Source organism: Toxorhynchites rutilus, chromosome 2 (assembly GCF_029784135.1).
Source record: "Toxorhynchites rutilus septentrionalis strain SRP chromosome 2, ASM2978413v1, whole genome shotgun sequence".
NCBI lineage: Eukaryota > Metazoa > Arthropoda > Insecta > Diptera > Culicidae > Toxorhynchites > Toxorhynchites rutilus.
In genome coordinates, this window is record NC_073745.1 from 195,912,733 (window position 1) to 195,936,102 (window position 23,370).

Sequence of the window (23,370 nt, forward strand, 5' to 3'; positions counted from 1 at the left end):
TATTTATTTATTTTGTGTTCAGTCTTCGATGGACTCGTACAGACTAATCATAACTTAAGCTAATAATTTAAGTCTACATATAAAACATTGTCGGGTGATATGAAAATCGAATTGATCACAAACAACACTAAAGGCCTTAAGACAGGAACAGAAAGAGCTGTTGAATCCATAATTAGTCCTGTGTCTAGGAATGGCGATCAAAGCAGAGTGTCGCAGCTGTCGCGGGGGTACGGTAAATGATATTTCTTGTAGAAGATCAGGACAGTCAATGTTATTCGTCAGGACGTCAAATATGAAGAGCCGCTGTAGTCTCAACCTTCTTACCGACAGGAGCTCAAGATTGATCAGACGGCAACGATCTTGGTAATCAGGAAGGTTTAAGGGATCATTCCATGGCAGGTTCCGAAGTGCGAATCGTAAAAACAGCTTTTGGATACGCTCGATTCGTATTATCTGGTACGCGTGGTAAGGTGCCCAAACCGGAACAGCGTATTCTAAGATGCTACGTACTAATGCGCAAAACAGCGATTTGAGTGCATACACATCAGTTAGCTGAGCAGCATTACGGCGAATAAAACCAAGCACGGAGAAGGCTTTTGCCGTAGTAATGGAAACGTGCTCGTGAGATCGAAGTTTACAATCCATTATCACTCCCAAGTCGCGAATAGACTGTACGCGTTCCACAGAAGCACTGTCGATCCGATATTGGTGTGAGGATGAAGATCGACTGCGGCTAAAAGTGATCGCTTTGCATTTATTTATGTTCACACTCATACCATTCTCGTTGCACCAGTTCAGGACGATGTTGATGTCGGTTTGCAATAAAAAAGAGTCAATTGGAGATGCGATGACACGAAAAATCTTGAGGTCATCGGCAAAAAGCAGCTTTTCGGAGGATATACGAAGACAGACATCGTTGATGAAGTGGACAAATATCAAAGGGCCCAGCACACTCCCTTGCGGTACTCCAGACGGTATGTTGAATGTGCTGGATCGTGATGAGTTGAGCTGTACAAATGCCTTTCGATCCGTTAGATACGACAATAGCCAGTCCGCAATCCAAGTCGGAAAACCTATGTGTTGCAATTTATGCACTGCGTAAGCGTGTGGTACCGTGTCGAAGGCTTTCGAAAAGTCGATATAAACAGAGTCTACTTGATTTCGCCGTTCGATCTCACGAAACAGAAACTTGGAGTAGCACATTAAGTTGGACACAGTGGAACGATGTGGTATGAATCCGTGTTGATGATCTGAGATAAACGGCAGTGTTGCGTTTAGTATGACGTTATGCATCAGAGATTCAAAAACCTTTCCCAAGCAACTGAGAATCGAAATTCCACGATAGTTGACGACATTGTACAAACTGCCAGATTTGTGAACTGGAATCATAGAAGCGGTTTTCCATAAACTCGGGAAGCATCTCTGTTCAATTGAGCTGTTGAATAGCATCGTCAAAGGAACCGCCAACGATGTCGCACATTTTTTAACTAACAACGGCGGCAGAGCATCCACCCCGGCTCCTTTTGAAGCATCCAGTTTAACCAGTGCACCGAGTACTTCTTCGTTGGAAAAGCTGAAGATCGGAAGGTGGATATTATGAGTTGGTACGTTGTTGAAACATCCCGGCCGAGGTACAGGTGAAGTAGAACAAAACACACTTTGGAAGAAGTCAGAAAAAAGATTGGCGGCTTCGTCAGCTGTACTGGCTGTGGAGTCATTGTAGACCACATTGATTGGCACGAGGTTGGTAGTCCTTTGTCCTTTAACGTACCTCCAGAACATCGATGGGTTTTGTTTCAAGTTAGATTCCAGTCTGCATATATATTGTTGATAACTGGAAGTGTGTAATTCGTTGTATGATGATTCAATTTGACGCAACCAGTCTCTATTCACATCTGATCTGAGAGCAAAGAATCGTTTACGTGCTTTCCTTAGTCGGTTACGCAAGTTGCGCAGCTCAGCTGTCCACCAAGGTTTCCTGCTAACGCTGCTTAAGTTACGACGACGGCGCGGGACATTTGAGCGAATAATTTCGTTAAGTTTGTCGTAGAACAGAAAAACATTTGCGTCAACAGACCGTTTGTTAAGAAAATGCTGCCAGTCGATGGACGAAAACGCGACGTTCAGCGAATCAAAATTGCATCGTCTGAAGTCCATGTCGTTCTCATTCGAAGCTGGGAAGATTTGGTGGCAAGTGACCGAGCTTTGTAAGTCCACGAGCAGGATGAATGGAGGGTGATGTGCGTCAATGGGCAGCAGTGGTAGTGGTGGCTGAAATACCTCAGTGATATCCGGAGAACTCGTGAAGGCTAAATCCAGAAGCCTGTTGTTCGAATTGACATGCGAATTCACTTGAACCAAGCCACACGACGAGATGGGATCAGCTAGATTTGTCTCTTGTTCACTGGACGCGTTTGATGGTAAGTATCCGTTGATGTCCTCCTCGAAACACCATTGTAGATGAGGAAGATTATAATCACCAATAAGCACGATAACGTCGTTCGGTGATGAACGATCCAATAAATATTGAGCAGTCACGGCGTGAGCTGAATATAGCCCAACATCTGAGCCCGGAGGAATATAGACAGCAGAGATAAACAGCGATCGGTGAGGAAGTAATATTTTTACAGCAACTTGTTCTAGCTGATTGCAATCAACTATGGACACCGCCGTGCAGTGCAGTGTCGGTTTCACAGCAACAAGGACGCCACCTCCTCTCGAGTGGTTACTAGTAGCCTCGTTGCGATCGCACCGGAATACGGTGTAGTCCGATGTAAGCTCTGTGTTGCAGATATCGGATTTGAGCCACGTTTCGGTAAACACGATTATATCGTAGTCACAGCACGATAGTTTCAGCTTTAGTTGTGTCGTTTTAGTGCGAAGGCCTCTGACGTTCTGATAGTATATAGATAAAGAGCTGTGATCAGGTTGAGGCACTCCGTTGCTGACGCTGATTGTTGTCATGGTACGTGAACAATCGAACCCACCGGCGTGGCAGTTGGACATAACGTTGCCGGGAACTGCAGGTTTGTTGCGTCCTGGAGTTGAAACACGTTTTGTAGAGAAACTCGAGGGTTGACGATTAAACGGAATAGTACTGAAACCAAACAACGAATCAGGGGTTGTACTGATCGGTGAATTAACGTACTTGCCTGATGAGACAGGCTGGACAGCCCCATCACCATGTTCGAACACAGGGCCGGGACGACTGCGGCAGGAACCGATGAAATATGGCTCGACTGTGCTGAAAGGATAAGGGCTGTCCATAGAGCCTGTTTGTGCGCGTCCCGGGTTGACCACATTGACAGATTTACGTGCTGGTTGATCGTTCTTTACAAGTTCTAAGTCGAGTTTTGACGAGATGAAATATGACCGTTTTTTTGGTCGTGATCGAAAACACGAATGTTAACTCCTTCTGGCCAGTACCAACCATCGCCGACCACGTTGGATATAGCTTTATTAACGGTCACTTTGAATGATACAAACGATAGATCATCCAAACATTTTCCACGAGGAACCAGCTTGACCACCTTGACCAGCGTTGAGTCCACGTTTGTGATGTCATGAATGTGTTGTTTGATGTCACTTTCTTTCTGGTCTGGGGTGAATGGTGTCACGTAGTAATCTATTATATCGTCAGTAGTCTGCCTAACTTTGGCAACGCTTAGAGTTCCAGTTCTGTGCCGATTAACATTGTCAGTGTTTTGATTGTCGTTGATGGGTAGGGTATGACCGGAGATAACTGAAATAGACCGGTTACTGTTTCCTCCGTTCTGAGCGTGAGGTGGAAGTTCGTTGCCGGATAATTCACAGGGCTTTTCGATTGGTGCTGCCGGTGTGGATGCAGTCGCCTGAGAAGTGGACCTGGAATGATGATTGGACAAAATTTTCACACGTCTATTTCCCACAACGAGTTTGTCAGGTTGTGCAACTGAGCTGTTGACTTCGTCCAGAACTTCGAAAAACGATGATTCGTCACATGATCGCGAGCGGTTAATAGGATCAATGGTGTCATCTAGGTTGAGCTGATCGATGTTGTTGAGAAACGTTGACTTTTCGAACGATTGGCTGGTTTGTCTGTGTTGCTGTTGTGATCCAAAGAGTGTTTTGTTGATAGTGCGGAGATTGTCGCCGTAGTTGCCTAAACGTGTGTCCATGGAGTCCGTGCGTATTAACAGCTCACGTAACGCTTTGATGATAACTTTCTCTCGATTGTAAGTAGCAGGGTTGAAATGCAGTCGACAGGAGTCGCAAAACCAGAGTAGTCCGACTTTTGCTGACCATGCTGAGTAGTGGTGCTTAGTTAATCCCACACAAGTGTGGTGAAAAATAAGGCCACACGAACCACTGCACGTTATCACCTTTCCGGAACTCAATGGTCGTGAACAAACTTGGCACGTATCCATATTACAGAGCAAATTTGAAGATCACAATGTCAGTTGAATTACAATGTCTCACTGGACGACGGTGACAACAGTTGTTCGAAGCGCCTACAGTTATGCTGTCACAGAGAGACAAGCTTCCAAGCTTTCAGCACTACCACGATTTGCTACCAGGTGGCACTTCGAGACGATCAGAGATTTCGAACGGGTAGAGATAAGCGATGGCGATGACAAATTATAAGAATATGCAAAACACAAGGCACAAAAACACTCATACACAACAATACAGCACAATAAATAAACACAGGAATGTGATATTGTTGACTTGTTATCATGCGTCCGAACACGTCTGATAATATACGACACGGAAAAACCTTCGTATTTAGCGAGAAAAAATGCGACGAAAACAAGCAGTGAACTGACGACACGAGAGCTTCCGAGATCATAATAGTAATAGTAATAGTAATAGTAATAGTAATAGTAATAGTAATAGTAATAGTAATAGTAATAGTAATAGTAATAGTAATAGTAATAGTAATAGTAATAGTAATAGTAATAGTAATAGTAATAGTAATAGTAATAGTAATAGTAATAGTAATAGTAATAGTAATAGTAATAGTAATAGTAATAGTAATAGTAATAGTAATAGTAATAGTAATAGTAATAGTAATAGTAATAGTAATAGTAATATTAATAGTAGTAGTAATAGTAATTGTAATTGTAATTGTAATTGTAATTGTAATTGTAATTGTAATTGTAATTGTAATTGTAATTGTAATAGTAATAGTAATAGTAATAGTAATAGTAATTTTGTGCTATTTCAATATCGTTGAATTATTTTTAAAAAAAAATGTTCCTAAACGGGTACTTTTAGAGTATGACATAAAGCAAATCAACTTGCGTAAATTTGTTTTACCGTGTTTTGTTCGTCGATGCACCCCTCGGTTTCGACAGATGGTTGTTTACACCAACAAACATAATTTTCGCAGCAGTTTAGTCAACTTTTCGTCCGTAGTGACGTGTTTTTGAAGCTGAGGAAGCTTCCGGAAAATGAGTTCATTGTGCGTGACTTCCAGCGTAAGGAGTCTCAACGAAACATTGCTGGGAAGTATGGGGTAAGCCGTTGTGCGGTCCAACTGGTCATCCGGCCTATCGACCGTGAAGAGGACCGAAACGTAAGACTGATGCAAGAATGGACAACAAGGTGGACAAAATTGACGTTACGAACAAGCAAAACTACTTTCATGCGTTGAAGACGGCTTGGTACGATCTGGACCCCCAGCCGACGTCAAAGGGGGTTATACAGGCTTTTGATTATTTGTTTTTATTATTATTTTTTTAAATAAACTATGAAGTGGTTTTGTTTATGTCATACCCTAAAAGTGCCCATTTTGGAACAAAAAGTCATTTTATGTTTTTCTTAAAAATAAATCAACGATACTAAAATGTCAAATGGTCTACAAATTATCTACTTTTACGTAGTATTGACTGGAACATCGAAAAGTTTAAAAAAAAGTTGATGGGTCTGGGTCTAGGGGCACGGACGGGATCTTGACATAGGATTGTGATTGTGTGTAGTAATTGCATTTAAATTGAGTTTTTCAATGGATGCCCTGGAAAAACCGTTTCCTGTATGTACTTGTATCTTTTAAACAGACATACATAAATATAAGCCTGAGTCAAATCAATATATGACTACAAAAATATATTAAAGATAAAAATAACATTATCTCCTTCGTTACCACGTTTTTTTTTTTTTTTTATCCAAAATATATATTTTTATTAAGGCTCATATGGCGTCAACCTGACGGGGCCGGGAGTTCAATATTTTGACAATGTTTGCCTTATAACTATGTTGTAACCGATTACTCGCGGTTGGCTCGAGGTTAGTATTACAAGTGTTTTCGTAATTGTGATGTTGCTGTCTTCAATGATCTGTACCTGTGCCCGACATGGGATACTTCCTATTGGGATGCAGCTGACCATTAATCAGCAACGCCCCCCTAGTCTGTACCCCATATCTAGCGTGGTGCGTCTTTCTCGACTCGAGGAATCCAGGATAGAATGGTCACTAGCCGGCGCAATCATCAGTTCGTGTAGAGTTGTCATGAGCGGTACAACCTTTGGCTTTTGTTGAATCATCAGTGGACTGCACAACCTTTGGCCCGTGTATCTGTAAAGAGTGTGTGTATGTATTGCCGCGACTAAGTAAAAGTTTATAGATCGGATAGGAGGGATATGAAACAGGGACACAACGAAGGAAACATCATTAAACGTTGACATCGGCGTTTCTGAGGAACAGGTATAGATGAAGCAGAAGATCAGGATCACGGCTACCTAAGATATCCCGGACGGGGATATCCAATTGTCTGCCTTTTGCTCTCAGTGCTCTAGAGAGCTGAGAGCGAGCAGCATGGAACCGGATACACGACCAGACAATATGCTCGATGTCGTGGTAGCCATCGCCACAATCACAAAGATTGTTTGCTGCGAGCCCAATGCGATAGAGATGCGCGTTTAGGTTGTAGTGATTGGACATAAGCCGAGATATCAAGCGAATGAAATCACGACCGACATTCAATCCCTTAAACCAAGCTTTCGTCGAAACCTTAGGGATAATCGTGTGTAACCAACGACCGAACTCATCTTCACTCCACATGCGCTGCCAACTAACGAGTGTGTCCTGACGAGGAATGTGAAAAAATTCTTTATAAGCAATTTGCCTTTCAAAAAGTGTGCCTTCTGAAGCGCCCACCTCAGCTAGCGAGTCCGCTTTCTCATTCCCCGGAATCGAGCAATGAGAGGGAACCCATGCTAAGGTAATCTTGAATAATTTTTCGACCAAAACACTCAATAGATGTCTTATTCTTGTTAGGAAATAAGATGAACGTTTATCAACTTTCATTGAGCGGATTACCTCTATTGAGCTGAGACTGTCTGAAAAAATAAAATAATGGTCGATGGACAATGTTTCAATGATCATTTCATTTCGTTTCCGGAACATTGTTTGTAATAACTTTATAGCTCTGTAAGATCGCGACTACTCAAGCTATCATAATCTGATTAACGTGGGTATACCCTTTCGATCTTCTAAATCAGCAGTCATTTAAATTCATTTATTGCCTTTTCACATAACCAAACAACATACTCGATATTATTACGATATCATGACACCACAATTACACAGATTGTTAGTAGTGAGACTTACACGATAAAAATATGAATTGAGCACAAATTGATTGGACAACATACAATATAATATAATTAAAGCTTATTATCGGTAAATGGAGAATAATTCATTTTACGCATCAACTCACATTATGAGCTAACGCCCGAATTTAGGCAAAAAGATTGCTCGTTGCGTCGGGGAGGAAGCGAGTGGATATCGGTGTACGATTACCGGAATGCGTTTCACTAACACAGACTTTGACTCGGTTATTCAATGCTGCATTGGAAGATATCCCATTTATGTCTTCAGTTCACTGAACTTCATCCTATCACTAGTTTAATCAACACAAACAAATGATTAGTGAGCCAACGGCGGTCCCACGTCAATCTGCGGTTATATCAGAAGTAAACCCCTCCCATAGTTTATTGTCGTATGTGCATGAATTGCCAAATAGGTACTTTAAGTCGATTTCCTACAATTTTGGAAACACGTTCATGAGCTCTCATCCATTCGAGGAGGAATTGACTAATGGAACATTGGTGTTTTTGAGCGGATACTGTTGCATTATATAACGGTACAGACGCCTCGTGGTATTTATCGATGACATTCCAACTACTAGATGGATTATGAAAGAGGTTAAAAAATTCAAATAATAAAATTGATCAAGCTTACACACTTCTCGCTCTAGGTCTCGAAATTAAAATCGAAAGCGAATTACGATTACTATACATTCTTACCTAATTCGGCATGCTTAAGCAGCTCAATCCAGCAAAAACTTCAGGAAGTAGTGCTCTCACCTTGTTTTGCTAGGAATTGGTGGCATCGCGATAACAGAGTACTTGAATCTTTGCTTATAGGTGTTTTTACGGTATGATTTCACCATCTTTGTTACGGATTTCAACTCTTCGTCTGAATTTTCATTAGCGCGATTTACTCTAATTCAGGATATACTCCCCGCACATTACGCATTTAATGCTGATTATATTTAGGTTTTAACACTTTGAGCATATGGTCTATTATATCGCATAAACCTTCCCACGCCATGGTGCAGGAAGGGCAAATATGCACGGCTCAACCAACTTCTGGTGATAACCTCGAATTAAAGCTGAATCGTCCTGAGCCTTAACCAACTTTACCCTTTTCTTTTTTGAAATAGTCTGGATTTCCCCATCTGGTATCATCTTCCACAAATTGAGGATGTTATATTCAACAGGATGTTGGTCTCCCACGTGCCTCACGAAAGATTTTGGGTGGTAATCGCAGTTTTCACCTGCGTTACATCGAAACTCGACGTTCTCACACGCGACGAAAAGTTGACGGATTTTTTGACGTAGGACTACGTCTTTCATTTCTATACCGGGGTGTAAAATCAAAGTTTCGAAAACGAAAGCGTTACGCCGGAGACCGAGATTTTGAGCTTTAATAGCTCCTAAACAAATGAACGAAATGGTATGATAAACACTTCATTCGAAAGATAAAATGTCTACGCGTTATATACTTGTTACTTTTTCATCCAAAAACTTGTTTCAATAGCCTTAAAATTGCTTTCAAAATAGGCTATTGAAATCACCAATCGGTATATAAGCGAGCGCCGCTCGTAAACCCACTCAGTTATAATTAAACAGCGACTGAAGCATGTTGTCGCTGTTGTGATGAAGATCACTTCGTTTATCATGAAAGCGCTGATGAACGGTGTTACCAAGTGCCTGTTTGTACACCTTAGGCCAGAAGGGAATCCATCAGGAGGAGAGTGATGCCACGGTTCCGCTTGAAACATCGGAGCAGCCGCCACACACACACATACACGCGCGGAACCCTCGTTGCTATCATCGTTGCTGAAAAATAATCTACCAGTTCCCCTGGGAATTGAAAAAATATATTCATGCGAAAGAGTTTATTTTAATGTTTTCTATCCATACAACACTGCAACCAAATACATTTGGTTTTGTGATTTTTCAATCAATCGCAATTGACAGGAAAGCTTCTATTATTTTTCCCCATCAGTAGATAATTTTCGTATCCAATATTGGATGCATAACATGAAAAACATGTAATTTTCGAGTAATCATTTGCTTCCTACTCATATAATGCTGCGACCAAATACATTTCGTTTTGGATTTTTCAATCAAGTGCGATCAAAGTAAGACCACGTCTTTCGGCAATTTATTAGAGGTGCAATGAATCTTGAGGAATTCCCGCTCTACGCGCACTGGCAAACGATGTTTACTCAACAATTTCTCAAGTGAGAAAGGATTAGCGAACGCAAAAACGACAAACGGGAGAGAAGATGTTTGGAGGTTGAAGAAAATTGGCATAAAATATCTTCATTTTATCTTTCGAATAATGTGATTCATACCACTTCGTTTTGCCAGAAAGAGATTATTATTGCTCAAAGGAGGAATCGAGTCCTCCGAGGAAATAACCCAGCGCAAATTAGAGTCGACTATCGATTGCGGCATTCGTACGCAAATAATTTTATAATGCAGTTTCATCAAAGTGATTTCTTCGATATGGGGAAATATTCACTACATAATGTCATGTATTTCATATTCTTCATTATCAAATCCATATCCATGGCCCCTATCGGTATCGAATTATCATTGACACCACGATTTTCGCTAAATGCTCATTTCAGTTCGGCCTGTAAAAAACTTTTCTGAACTCTAATCCATCAAATTTGGAGCCCTGAAAAGGGCCGTTGATTATATGCTAAGCTAATATAGCACGCTCTCCACGGATACAATGAGCCAGCTGGATGTCCTTGGGCATGATGTGACGTGTTTTGCATGGATAGCTGCAGCGTCATAACCGCGGAACTTTGAAAGCGCAAGTCGGTTCCTGCGCAAGCGCAAGTCCTGAGCAATTCCACGAATCAAATGCTGCAAAGGTAGATTGCGGATCAGCAATTCGGTCGACTTCTGATAGCGACTAATTCCCGGTTCCCGGTCGATAGCGATGTGGTCACACTTCCCGCTGCTGCATTTATCCGAGCTGCTTTCGTGGTCCTTTACCACCGAAAGACTAACGAGCTGTCAGCTTGGTCCCGATGAAACGAGTCCTCACGGTGCGAGAGTAGAGTAAGAAATGAACGAAAGCAAAGGAAGCATCATATTATAAACCATAAAAGTATAAAATGTAAACCCAACCCTCTTTATTATATTCGTAGCTTAGCCTGAGAGAGAAACGAATAACATCGAAGTAAGTATACAGTAATGTATTTGAATCCGGACACTTTGCGTTACATTTAATATCATACCGCAGCCACAACATTTTATGCATGTTGAATTAATACGATTGATTAGTAACTATCAGTAACTATGTTAGTAACTATTAATCGCATAAATTCAACATGAAAAAAATGTTATGGCTGTGATATGATATTGAATGTAATGCAAAGTGTCCGGATTAAAAAGCGTCCGGATTCAAAAACATTACTGTAAAAGAGAGTTAACTCGACTGAAAATTTTTCAGTTCGGCCTGCAAAAACGAAATTAATTGGAAGAGTACAGCATAATGCATAAACGTGAGTATGAGCTTCCCCATCTCACATTCCAATAAGATTAATGGGTTTCCAAGAGGGCGCGCTACATACGGATACGAATGATTTCAATAACCTGTTTTCGAAGCTATTATTAAGCTATTGCAACAATTTTTCAAGTCAATAGATAGCAATCATATAACTCTTGGACACTTTATCTTTTGTATGAAATTTGTATGAAATGATCCGAAGCAGAATGAATCACGCTTAAAGAAGGGATGGATTTTTTCTTGGAATTTACTCAGCAAAAATAATCCCCTCGTGCCAACAATTAAAAACAACAAACGGCAAACAGTTTCATCAAAGAGATTTCTTTGATATGGGGATATATTCACTACATCATGTTATATATTTCATATTTTTCATTATCAAATCCATATCCATGGCACTTCTCGGTATCGAATTATCATCGACACAAAGATTTTCGTTAAATGCTTCTTCAGTTCGGCCGGCCTGCAAAAAACTTTTCTGAACTCTTATCCATCAAATTTGTAGCCCTGAAAAGGGCCGTTGATTTTATGCTAAGCTAATAGCACGCTCTCCTCGGATACGATGGGCCAGCTGGATGTCCTTGGGCATGATGTGACGTGTTTTGCATGGACAGCACACAAATTGTTATTTTCGAATAGGCCTCCTGCAGCATCATAACCGCGGAACTTTGGAAGCGCAAATCGGTTTTGAAGTCCTGAGCAATTCCACGAATCAAATGCTGCAAATGTAGATTGCGGATCAGCAATTCGGTTGACTTCTGATAGCGACGAATTTCACGCAAAGTTCCCGGTCGATAGCGATGTGGTCACACTCCCCGCGGTTGGTGCACTTATCCGAGCTGCTTTCGTGGTACCTTACCACCGAAAGACTAACGAGCTGTGTGCTTGGTCCCACACAAACGAGTCCTCACGGTGCGAGAGTAGAGTAAGAAATGAACGAAAGCATCTTCTTCTTCTTCTTTGTTTTTAAGAGGCTTTAAACTTTGCAGTTCATTCGCCTCTAGCCCAGTGAAGGGCCACAATAAAACCAGTCCAGAGGGGACTGGCGAAAAGGAAACCAAAAAATCACTCATCAGATCTGTCCGCTCGACCCTCGGTTAAAAAAGAAGGTAGGAAGGGATCCTATGCTTCATAAGATATTTAATATATGCTGTAAAGAAAAGTAAATATTTACTGATCCGAGGACCGACGCAGTGACGAAGCACAAATGACCTAGACTCCAAGTGCAGGGCGTGCTCCAAAAACAAAAAAAGGCCCCTCTCAGGAGGATGGGAAGGAAAGGAGTGGAAAGGATTTGGGTGGGATTAAAGGAGTGGAAGGGGGTGGGAGTGGTATGGGAAGGAAAGAGGGGAGGAGTGGGGTGTGGGGTGGGGTGAAATGAAATGAAATACAGTTTGAATAGATGATAAAATATAGTGGATTTGAATTTAATGGTGTATAGTAGAGCTGAAAAATGGAGAGGTTTATTTAATGGATTTATCCTCCTTGGTGTGTGTGGCTGTAGGAATAGGGAGTTGATTAAAGTATAATGTAATGGATAGAAGATAGATGTGAGTATGTAAGTATATATTGTATTTTTTGCTATTTATTATTATTAAATGCGTGTATACACATGTATGATTTCCTTCCTTCCGACCCGTACATGCATGTGTATACACACATAAACACGCATACATGACTGTGAAGTGGCAAGCTGTTATAAATAAACAATTTCAAAAGTACTTAGTATTTCGATTTAGATTTTACCAAAGAAGTCGGTTTCTTTCAGAAACGCAATTAGATTGGTTTCTTGGGTCTCGTCTCTACTGAGGATATCTCGGAGACTTTGACCTAGATTGTGTCGGACTCGAGCATCTTTGGTATGTTGACATTCTAGTAAAAGATGGCTAACGGAAACGGGTGCTTCGTTGCAAGCACATTGGGGTTTTTCGGCTTTGTCGAACAAGTGTGAGTGGGTGAAGTTAGTGTGCCCAATTCGAAGACGGGTAAGGACTCGCCTTTCCCTACTATTGAGGCGGTCCTCCCAAGGGAGAGTGGAGCTTTTGATTTTATGAAGATGAGTGGGACGGCTGTTTATCCAGCCTATGTCCCAACTTTCACGGACTTGCTGTTTTACCCAGCGGACAATGTCAGATGGAGGACAGGGCATGTCTGGGGGTTCCATTTTGCTGCCCTTGCCGGCCAGTATGTCGGCGGCTGTGTTTCCGCGGATTGCTGAGTGACCAGGAACCCAGAAGAAGGAGATGTTTTTATCTGAAGCAGCCTCTTCTGTTTGTATTATCCATGGGTGTTTGCTGTTTCCACTTAGAAGGTCATGGAGACAGCTAGCTGAGTCGGAAAATATTGTGGTAGGAAGGAAATCATGAGTGCATTCTTTGGTAGCTATTAAAAGAGCGAAAGCTTCCGCACTGAAGATGGAGCATTGCGGTGGAAGAGAAAAGCTACCTATGTATCTACTCTCAAAAATTCCACAGCCAACTCCATCGGCACTGACTGAACCATCTGTGTATACCTGGTGGTTGGTTTGAAAATTGGTTGCAATGAAGTTATTGAAGGAGGCTTTGATTTTTGGAGAAGGGTCTCCCGCACGAACCGCCTTGAGAAGATCAAGGTTAATGTTCGGCGGTTTGACGTTCCAATTTCTTCCCGTAGCAGATGGGCGTTCACATATATCGGGGAGATCTTTGTTCGTGAGATTTTTCAACCATGTTTTGGCCCTATGTATCAATGGGACATTGTGGTCGCTTTCGGGGAGTGACAAGTGACGGATGGCTTTGTTTGTGATGGCTTTTGTCACCAGGTGGGTGAAGGGAAGATGCCCACTTTCTGCCATTACAGCGAGAGTAGGGCTAGAGGGAAAAACGCCAATTGCGAGCCTAATTGCTTTGTTGTAGATTGGTGTTTAACACCCTGTCCCCGCCACGGCTGAAGGTGCCTATTCCGTAGAGGATTTATGGGACCAACCAAACAACATTTAGCAGCGTCTTTCTATGACCAGAGGCTAGGTTGCCTGCGATAACCTTGATGATGTTCAGTTTCTTTCTGGTGGCTATTTTGGTCTTTTGGGAATGTGATAGGAAGTTGGGTTTCTTGTCGAAAGTAACCCCTAGTATTCTCAATGTCCTCATTGTAGGGATCGGGATATTGTTGAGCTGAAGATGGGTTCTCCTTGTGAGAGCCTTTCCTATGTGCAAGTGTTTGGATTTCTCCGGGGAAATTTTGAAACCTGTTTTTAGAGCCCAGTTTTGGATGGAGTCTAAGGTTTTTTGAAGCCTCTTTCTCTGATTTAAGCCGAAGCAGCTCGTAGAGATAAGAGTGATGTCATCTGCATAGACTACAATTTTAATGTGGTCGGGAATGTGTTCGAAGATGGATTGCATAGCAATGTTGAAAAGGGTAGGTGAAAGTGCTGAGCCTTGGGGGAAACCGTTTTCTGGGATTTTTAGAGAAGACCTTTGGTTGTTGATGATGGTTTTGAAAGACCGGTTTTCGAGGAAACTTTTAATGAAGAGGCCCAACCTCCCACGGATTCCCCAGTCGAAGAGACTTTTCAGCACAGGGTACCTCCATGCCCGGTCGAAGGCCTTGGATAAATCAAGTGAAACGATATCTATTTGATGTAGACTTTCGGTTGCGTCGTCTAGAATTTTTTCAATTGCTACTAGGCAATCCTCTGTACCTTTTCCCGCACGGAAGGCGAATTGTCGGGGATCAATCAGCTTGTTTGACTCTAGAAACGTCGTTAAGCGTCGATTGATCATTTTTTCCATGACTTTCCCAACACAACTAAGAAGAGTGATGGGGCGGAAGTTGTCAAGAAGGTGGTTTTTTTTGTCTGGTTTTGGAATACAGATCATTAAACCCTCTTTCCAGCAGCTGGGGAGGGTTCCACTGTCCCAAACTTTGTGAGGAGCTTCAGAAGTGCTTTTTTCCCGAAATGGGGTAGATTCTTCAGCATAGGGTAGCTGATGTCGTCGGGTCCTGTGGATCCTTGTTTGACTTTGTTCAGTACCCAATCGAGCTCTTTGAGGGAGAGGTTTTTGTTGAAGTCAAATTCCACATCGGTGTGAAAATCGATGGGAATTTTTTCGCATTCCGTTTTGTGGGTTTGGAAGGTTAGGTCGTAGTTTTGATTGGAGGAGGCGGATGCAAAGAAATCTCCAAGCGCCTCGGCGATGATTTTCCGGTCATTGGTGTATTGACCGTTTATAAGGAGATTATATTCTTTGTTCCTTTTTTTGCCGTGAAGCCTGCCAATCTTATTCCATAACTCCTTTGTTGACGCGTTGGGATTAATTTCGCTGACGAATTTAACCCAACTGTTGTGCTTGGCTGTGTTGATGACAGTCTTAGCTTCGTTGCGAGCCCTTTGGAACTCTGTGAGCAGAGTGGGCTTATGGGGGTTATCCGGATGGGCCTTTCTTAGTTTGCGTAAGGCCTTACGTCGACCTTTGATCGCTGCCTTCACCTCAGGCGACCACCATGGAACACACTTCCTGCCAGGGATGCCACTGGTTCTAGGGATGTGCAACATTGCAACCTCAAGGACAGCTTTGGAGAACTCCTCTGCTGTCCAGTCTTGTTTAGCGGAAAGGCGGTTTTCAATATCAAATTGATAGCCAGCCCAATCAGCGTATTCAAATTTCCATCTTGGCCTTGTCGGAAACTCTGGAGAAGATTGGCCGAAGGAGATGAGAATTGGAAAATGATCGCTGCCGCAGGTATCATCGTGAATGTTCCAAGAAAGTTTTGAAGAGAGTTTGTGTGATACCATAGTGAGATCAATGGCCGAGTAGTACCAGAATGGTGAATTCTGGTGTGTTGGCCGTTGTTTAGAAGGAGTAGGGAATGGTCGGAGATAAAATCCTCAGTGATGGATCCTTTTTGGTCGAGGTATGCGCCTCCCCAGGCGTATGAGTGGGCGTTGAAATCACCCATAAGCATGATTGGGGCGGGAAGTTGGCTAAACAGATGGTCCAGCTGGCCGCGAAGAATAGCCGGATCAGAATTTGGAGTAATGTAGATGCTGACAACTGTGATTTGAAAGGGGTGTTTAATGCGCACTACCACTGCCTGAAGGTCGGTGGTAATGAGGAGAAGATCATGTGGAGTGCTATCCTTGATTGCGATTGCGACTCCGTGCTTTGAGGGGTTGGGACCCTCTTTGAAGTATGTGATGTACTTTGGTATGAAATAATCATCGAAATTGTTTGGAGTCATAGTTTCCTGAAGGGCTATGACTGTAGGATTAAAGTTCGAAATAAGCATTTTTAGTTCTGAGATCTTCTGTCGGATACTTCTGATGTTCCATTGTATCCCGAATTTCTGTATTGGAGTGAATGTGTTGGTGTTTTTAACTCTAATTCCTAAGTCTTAGTTGTGTTGTGTTTGGACTATCCAAAGAGGATTAGTTCGATTGTCCTTTACCCTTGGAAAGAGAAGCTTTCTTCGAGGTATTGATGTCGTTCTTGTTTGGTGTAGAGGTATTTGGAGAGTTTGTTGTGTGTGTGTTGTTTTTTGTGGAATGTGCCTTGTTGTTGTTGTTTTTTGTTTGATGTGTGTTGTTGTTGGTGTTGTTGTTTCTTGTTGGTGTTGTTAAGTTGTTATTTGTTGGTGGTGTAGTTCTTAGATCGTTTTTTGTTCTTTTCTTGTCTTTGTTAGTTTGGGTTTCATCTTCAGATTTTGGATCTGAATCTGAGGATGAACCTTTTGAAATTTTTCTTTTGTTTTTTTTTCGGGCCTTCAGAGGTATCCATAGAAATTACCGATTCACTATCGGATTCGGTTGTTGAACTTTCAGTAGACGATTCTGTCATGGTTGTGTCTATGATTGAGGGGGTGCTTTCGCGACTAGAAGCGGCCGAAACGGCCGAGGCGCAGCTGCATTTGCACTTGCAGCCAGCTACTGGTTCCCGAATGTTGAGCCTGTCTTGCAAGACGCTCGAATAAGTTGGACCATTTTGGGTGTTGGAAATGATTTTTGCTTCTTTGTAAGAGATACCACGATCGATTCTTATTTTTGTGATTTCATTTTCTTTTAGCCATACGGGGCACTTCCTGCTGGAAGAGGAGTGGTTCCCTTGGCAATTAATGCATAGTGCTGGGGTATTACACAATTTAAAATTGAAATCTTTGGGGTGTTCTTTGCTGCAATTTCTGCAAAGCGGATTCTCACGCTTGCATCTTTTGCTGGTGTGTCCGAAATTAAAACATTTGAAGCACTGCATTGGATTTGGATAGTAATTCCGAGTCCCAGCGCGAATGAAACCGAAATAAATGAATTCGGGAACAACGGTTCCACGAAGCGTTATGATAAGTGTAGCTGTGGGGATAATCTCTTCTCCTTCCTTTCTGGTGATTCGCTTGACATCGATCACTTTCTGATCGGAAAGCTCTTTCAGCAATTCGGTTTCGGTTATATCAATCGCGTCTCTGCATGTAACTACGCATTTGCGTTGGTTTAAGGTGGGGTGAAAGATAATCTCTACAGGTGTGTTGTCGATAAGTTTATTAATTTGGAGAAGCTTACCTACTGATTCCTCATCCCTGGTGGTAAGTATGTATTGAAGATTCTTTTTTTTCGTCTCTCTGTGGTTTGGCACTGTTGAAGTTTTTGATTGCCGACGTTATAGTCTTGCTGACTACGAAGGGGTTGGATGGGAGAGCCTTGTCTCCTGTAGCCCTCAAGAGCAGTATCTGCAGGTTGCCATTCGATGGGTCCGCCCAAAGTGGAGCGGTGGCTTCGGTTGGCTTACCTTCATAGAGGTTTGTAGCCCGGCCTCTCGGAGGTCCTGAGCTACTGGAAGCCATGTTGATTGTCGGCTACACCTTATGTGTAGCCGGAGAAAAGATTTTTCTTTTGCAGAGCACTTTATGAAAAAATTTAATATTGGGCTAATCACTTGCGGATATGTACCAAGAAATTCGCACTATGTTTTTGAAAGCACTTATAAGAACCACCAATGTGCTCGAAAGAATGCGAGCGATTCACTGTAAAATTTTCGTTTTAGGATTTTTCTTCACTTCACCGTCAGTATGCGGATATATTTTAAAATATTATTGATAATTATCACTACCAAAACTAGTCACTATCACACAGCTTATGCCTTTCGAACGGCTTCCGCCGTTCCAGAAAGGGGCGTGATGCCGAAAAAGCGCGCGCTTTTTCCGGCGAACCGGTGAGCACCGCCACCGCAGTGAACGTTTGCTGATATCCTCTTCTGCTATCCTCGGGTTGCGATGCTGAAAATCAATTTGTATTTAGGACTAATCAAGCCTTCAGAAAGGCTGCTTTAAGCATTTGATTAGTTGTGCGAGAAAACTCCTATTTTTCCGTACTCTTTCACAAGGGCGCTAAAAACACGTCCGAATCGGTTGAATGTCAGTAGCACCTTGGAACGAAAGCAAAGGAAGCAACTTATTATAAGCCATAAAAGTCCAGAATGTAAACCCCACCCTCTTTATTATATAAGCTTATTGCATACTTACTTCGATGTTATTCGTTTCTCTCTCAGAGTAAGCTACGAATATAATAAGGGTGGGGTTTACATTTTATACTTTTATGGTTTATAAAATGACGCTTCCTTTGCTTTCGTTCATTTCTTACTCTACTCTCGCACCGTGAGGACTCGTCTTGTGGACTCGTTTGTGTGGGACCAAGCACACAGCTCGTTAGTCTTTCGGTGGTAAGGCACCACGAAAGCAGCTCGGATAAGTACACCAGCCGCGGGGAGTGTGACCACATCGCTATCGACCGGGAACTTTGCGTGAAATTCGTCGCTATCAGAAGTCGACCGAATTGCTGATCCGCAATCTACCTTTGCAGCATTTGATTCGTGGAATTGCTCAGGACTTCAAAACCGATTTGCGCTTCCAAAGTTCCGCGGTTATGATGCTGCAGGAGGCCTATTCGAAAATAACAATTTGTGTGCTGTCCATGCAAAACACGTCACATCATGCCCAAGGACATCCAGCTGGCCCATCGTATCCGAGGAGAGCGTGCTATTAGCTTAGCATAAAATCAACTGCCCTTTTCAGGGCTCCAAATTTGATGGATAAGAGTTCAGAAAAGTTTTTTACAGACCAAACTTAAAGGAATATTTTCGTTTGGATGCCATTCAGCATCGAGAAAATTCCGGAAAGATCTAATCGTTGCTGAAAAATAATCTGCCAGTTCCCTGGGAATTGAAAAATACATTCATGTGAAAGAGTTTATTTTAATGTTTTCTAACCATATAACACAGCGACCAAATATTTTTCAATCAAGTGCTATTAACAGGTGGTTATCGAGTTAGCAATAACCACTGGAGGGCTGGAAAGAACTAATCATTGCTGAAAAACAATCTGCCAGTTCCCCTGGGAATTGAAAAATACATTCATGTGAAAGAGTTTATTTTAATGTTTTCTATCCGTGTAACACTGCGACCAAATATTTTTCAATCAAATGCTACTAACAGGTGGTTATCGAGTTAGTATTAGCCACTGGTGGGCTTCGAGTATCGAGGAAAATCTGAGAAGAATTAATCGTTGCTGAAAAATACTCTGCCAGTTCCACTGGGAATTGAAAAATACATTGAAACGAAATAGTTTATTCTAATGTTTTCTATCCATATGCAATCAAATACATTTGGTTTTGTGATTTTTCAATCAATCGCAATTAACAGGAAAGCTTCTGAAAATTATTCTTCCCCATCAGTATAAAATTTTCGTATCCAATATTGGATGCATAACAAGAAAAACCTTGAGCCTCCAACGTAACGCTCTCGTTTTTGAAGTCACCCAAATATTTATTTATTCATTCATTCAGGATGGATTTAGATTCAACTTCAAACAAATGATCTCTAAATCAACGATAGTCCTACGTCACCCTTGCGGTTATACCATAGATATAACCCACTTCCTGTTTTTCAGAGACGTTTGTATTATGAGAACGGAAGAATTATCCAACGATCATTTTATTTTACACTAGCTGACCCGGCACATACCGTTCCGCCAAAAAATGGTTTTTTGTTATCAATACCTTCAAACATTCACGTTTTCTTACTAAGCGCAAATTCATGAGTCCAATCGCAGAACTGTTCTTTGATTGATCTTCTAATCAACCCCGTTGAATTTACCTTTTACTAAAAAAATCCTAGTACTTCTACCAGAACTCATCATTATAATATCAGATTATTTTCAGACACAATTCTTGTTCAAGATTGTTCAACCACTTGCAAATAACATGTTTCTCCGTTACATGGAATAAATGTTTGACACAGAAAAAATATGATAGAATAAAGACAGACCCCTTTCTCTTCTCTCCCCTTAGAGAGGGGGGTGGAGTGTCTATTCACCATAGAAACGTTTCGTGCCAAATTTGGTTCCATTTGCTTGATTGGTTTTCGAGTTATGCGGAAATTTGTTTTTCATTTGTATTACAGCCCACTCTAACAGAGGGAGGAGGAGTGTCTAACCACCGTAAAAACATTCATTGCAGTCTATAACCTCCACATGTCAAATTTCGTTTCATTTGCTTGATTAATTCTCAAATAATGCAGAAATTTGCGTTTCATTTGTATGGCAGCCCCCCCTTTATAGAGGTGGGTGGAGTGTCTAACCACCATAGAAACATTTAGTACACCCTAAAACTTTCATATGTCAAATTTCGTTTCATTTGCTTGATTAATTCCCGAGTTATACAGAAATTTGTGTTTCATTTGTATGGCAGCCCCCCCTTAGAGAGGGGGTGGAGTGTCTAACCACCGTAAAAACATTTATTGCACCCTAAAATCTCCACATGCCAAATTTGGTTTCATTTGCTTGTTTAACTCTCGAATAATGAAGAAATTTGTGTTTCATTTGTATTACAGCCCCCCATTAGAGAGGGGTCTGGTGTGCTCCCTTGGCCGAGTGGTTAGCGTCATAACTAACATGCCGGGTGTTCGGGTTCGATTCCCGTTCTGGTCGGGGGAATTTTTCGTCAAAGAAATTTCCTCCGACTTGCACTGTGTTCACGCGTATTCTAGAGCTTGCCACTCAGAATGCATTCAAGGCGTGTTATTTGGCATAGAAATCGCAACTAAGTACTAATAAAAATGACGCAAGTAATACTACGTTGAGACGGCGTAGTTCCTCTAGGAACGTTAGTGCCATTGAAGAAGAAGAAGGGGTCTGGAAATATCATAAGAATCTTCCCCGACCCCAAAAACCCCTACATACCAATTTTCATGTCGATCGGTTCAGTAGTTTCCGAGTCCATAAGAATCAGACAGACAGACAGACAGACAGACAGACAGACAGAAATCCATTTTTATATATATAGATTTCCCTCTGAAGTTTGCATCTCTCAAGTGTACGTACTTCTCGAACCGCGAATTTGCTTGAGACTTGGAAGTTCATTCGCCTCTAGTGTCTGCACGATTTTCCCAGGTTTCTAAGTGTTAGTGTGTCCGTGTTACGGAAACGTATTCTAGTCTGCACAAAGACAAGCGAGTACACAAGTACTTGCTGTTTGCATTTATTTGCAAAGCCGATTTCCTCCAGGCAACTTGGTTTTGAAGTCTGTGTTAGGGAACACATTTCGGTGAGAACAAAAGTCACCCTACTTTCATGTGTTTGCAATGCCGATCTCCCTAAGGCTGCTTAGTTTTGATGGCTGTGTTGGGGAAACCGTAAGTCGGGCCAACAAAAACGAGGCAGTTAGGGCGCTTAGATAACGCTTGACATTTTACAGTTATTCAATTGTTTATCTAATGTAAAATAACATTTTATCAGTTGCGATAGATGCGTAGAAATATTCCCTATCAATTGATGCAAACATCTATCCGATCCAGTAAGAAATGTTCGAGTTATAAGTTCTGTGTTTAGGTTTTCATTTAACGCCCCCCCCCATATATTCCGGTTAGACGTAGTCCCACGTCAAAACTTTTTCAATCATTGCATATTTTGTTATCCTGTCATCCGTGTTTCACATAATTCTGTTTTTGCAAGAACAAACATTTCGTGATAATGTTATTCTACAAAAAGTTTATTATATTATATTTTCCCAGAAATTTATTTATTTTCAATTACTTCAATACATTTTATAATTCCATATTGAGAGAGATGCAAACACTCTCATACCATTTCATCGCAAAATTTTCCAGTTATCATCCTATTTACGGACTAATCATTGCAATATTTCAGATCTTCCTGACACCTCCGATTGGTAGCGCCGAATACGAACCGTTTTTGACGGATGTGCTGACCTCGTGGGCTAGATCCGGTATAGCAAAGATACCGACCCCTGCGGTACAAGTTGTGCAACCAATACTACCTCCGTCAGGCGTCCTTCCGTCGTCACCGGTATCGTTCCACAGTCGGAGACCTCCTAACGCTGCGCGGACTTCTCAAATTGTGGAGGTGCCGTCATCTCCATTCAACCCAAATCCTGCAACTGTACAGGATGTCTACCGCGTGGATAAGGCTTTCGTCACATCGCAAACCTATTATCCGTTCAATTATTCCCCACCCACCGAGATTGACTACCCTAGCTTGCAACCAATCACTTCCCGAGCTGTTCAGCAACATAAAAAAGATGCTTTGCCTTATAACGGTCAGGAGTATGACGATGTACTTCCTACTTATAGCTATCATCTGAATGAAGGTCATGATCGACAATTATACAGGAATGGGCTAGAGATCGCCTCGCTAGGGTTAACGGAAACAGAAAGTATTCAAGCTCAGGTTGCACATATCGGTTACTACGAAGGACCGTCATCGCACGACGATGGTTTGTTTTATTTTGCCAGCTTTGCAGATGGCTTTAAATAGCTTGGCAGATTTTTGAAGAAGGTATTCTTCCTTTGTAGTTGGTATCTAACAACAGTATGGAATAGTCTATATTATGTGATCAAAATAAACTGTAGGATGTGAAATAGTTTTGTGTAGGTGAATGCGTAAACATATCACTTCCCAATGTGTACCCTGTTTTTTGACGTAGGATTATGTCTTTTGGAATCATATTGGGGAAAAAAATTGAAAAACGAAAATCGACCGCGACAATCGATTTGGGCACACCATAACAATTTATTACATTGAATAATGTAGTATCTAACATGAAATATTATTGAAAAATCTCAAGCATTATCTAAACGGAAGTTCCACGTTGTGATTCTTCGATTCGCAAAAGTAATCTATTCCCTCACATCCAGTGCATCTGCACTCTGTAGGGACTGTGTAATGAAATATGAGTTTGATATACATCATTTTCTGCTGATATGCGTCGCATATGCCACATGTTTCTGAGAATCGAGAAATGCTTAATTATTG

The 23,370-nt window shown here is 41.7% G+C and overlaps 1 protein-coding gene across 2 annotated transcripts in view; it reads left to right on the forward strand.

Moving 5' to 3' along the window:
• Window positions 1–22,952, forward strand: part of LOC129770923 (uncharacterized) — a 227,966-nt gene extending 205,014 nt beyond the window's left edge. For both annotated transcript variants that reach the window (XM_055774123.1, XM_055774122.1), the window contains exon 5: window positions 22,246–22,952. In XM_055774123.1, the coding sequence (XP_055630098.1) occupies window positions 22,246–22,872 (627 nt within the window). In that variant the 3' untranslated portion in view covers window positions 22,873–22,952. The remainder of the gene's footprint in view (window positions 1–22,245) is intronic.
• The last annotated feature ends 418 nt before the right edge of the window (window positions 22,953–23,370 follow it).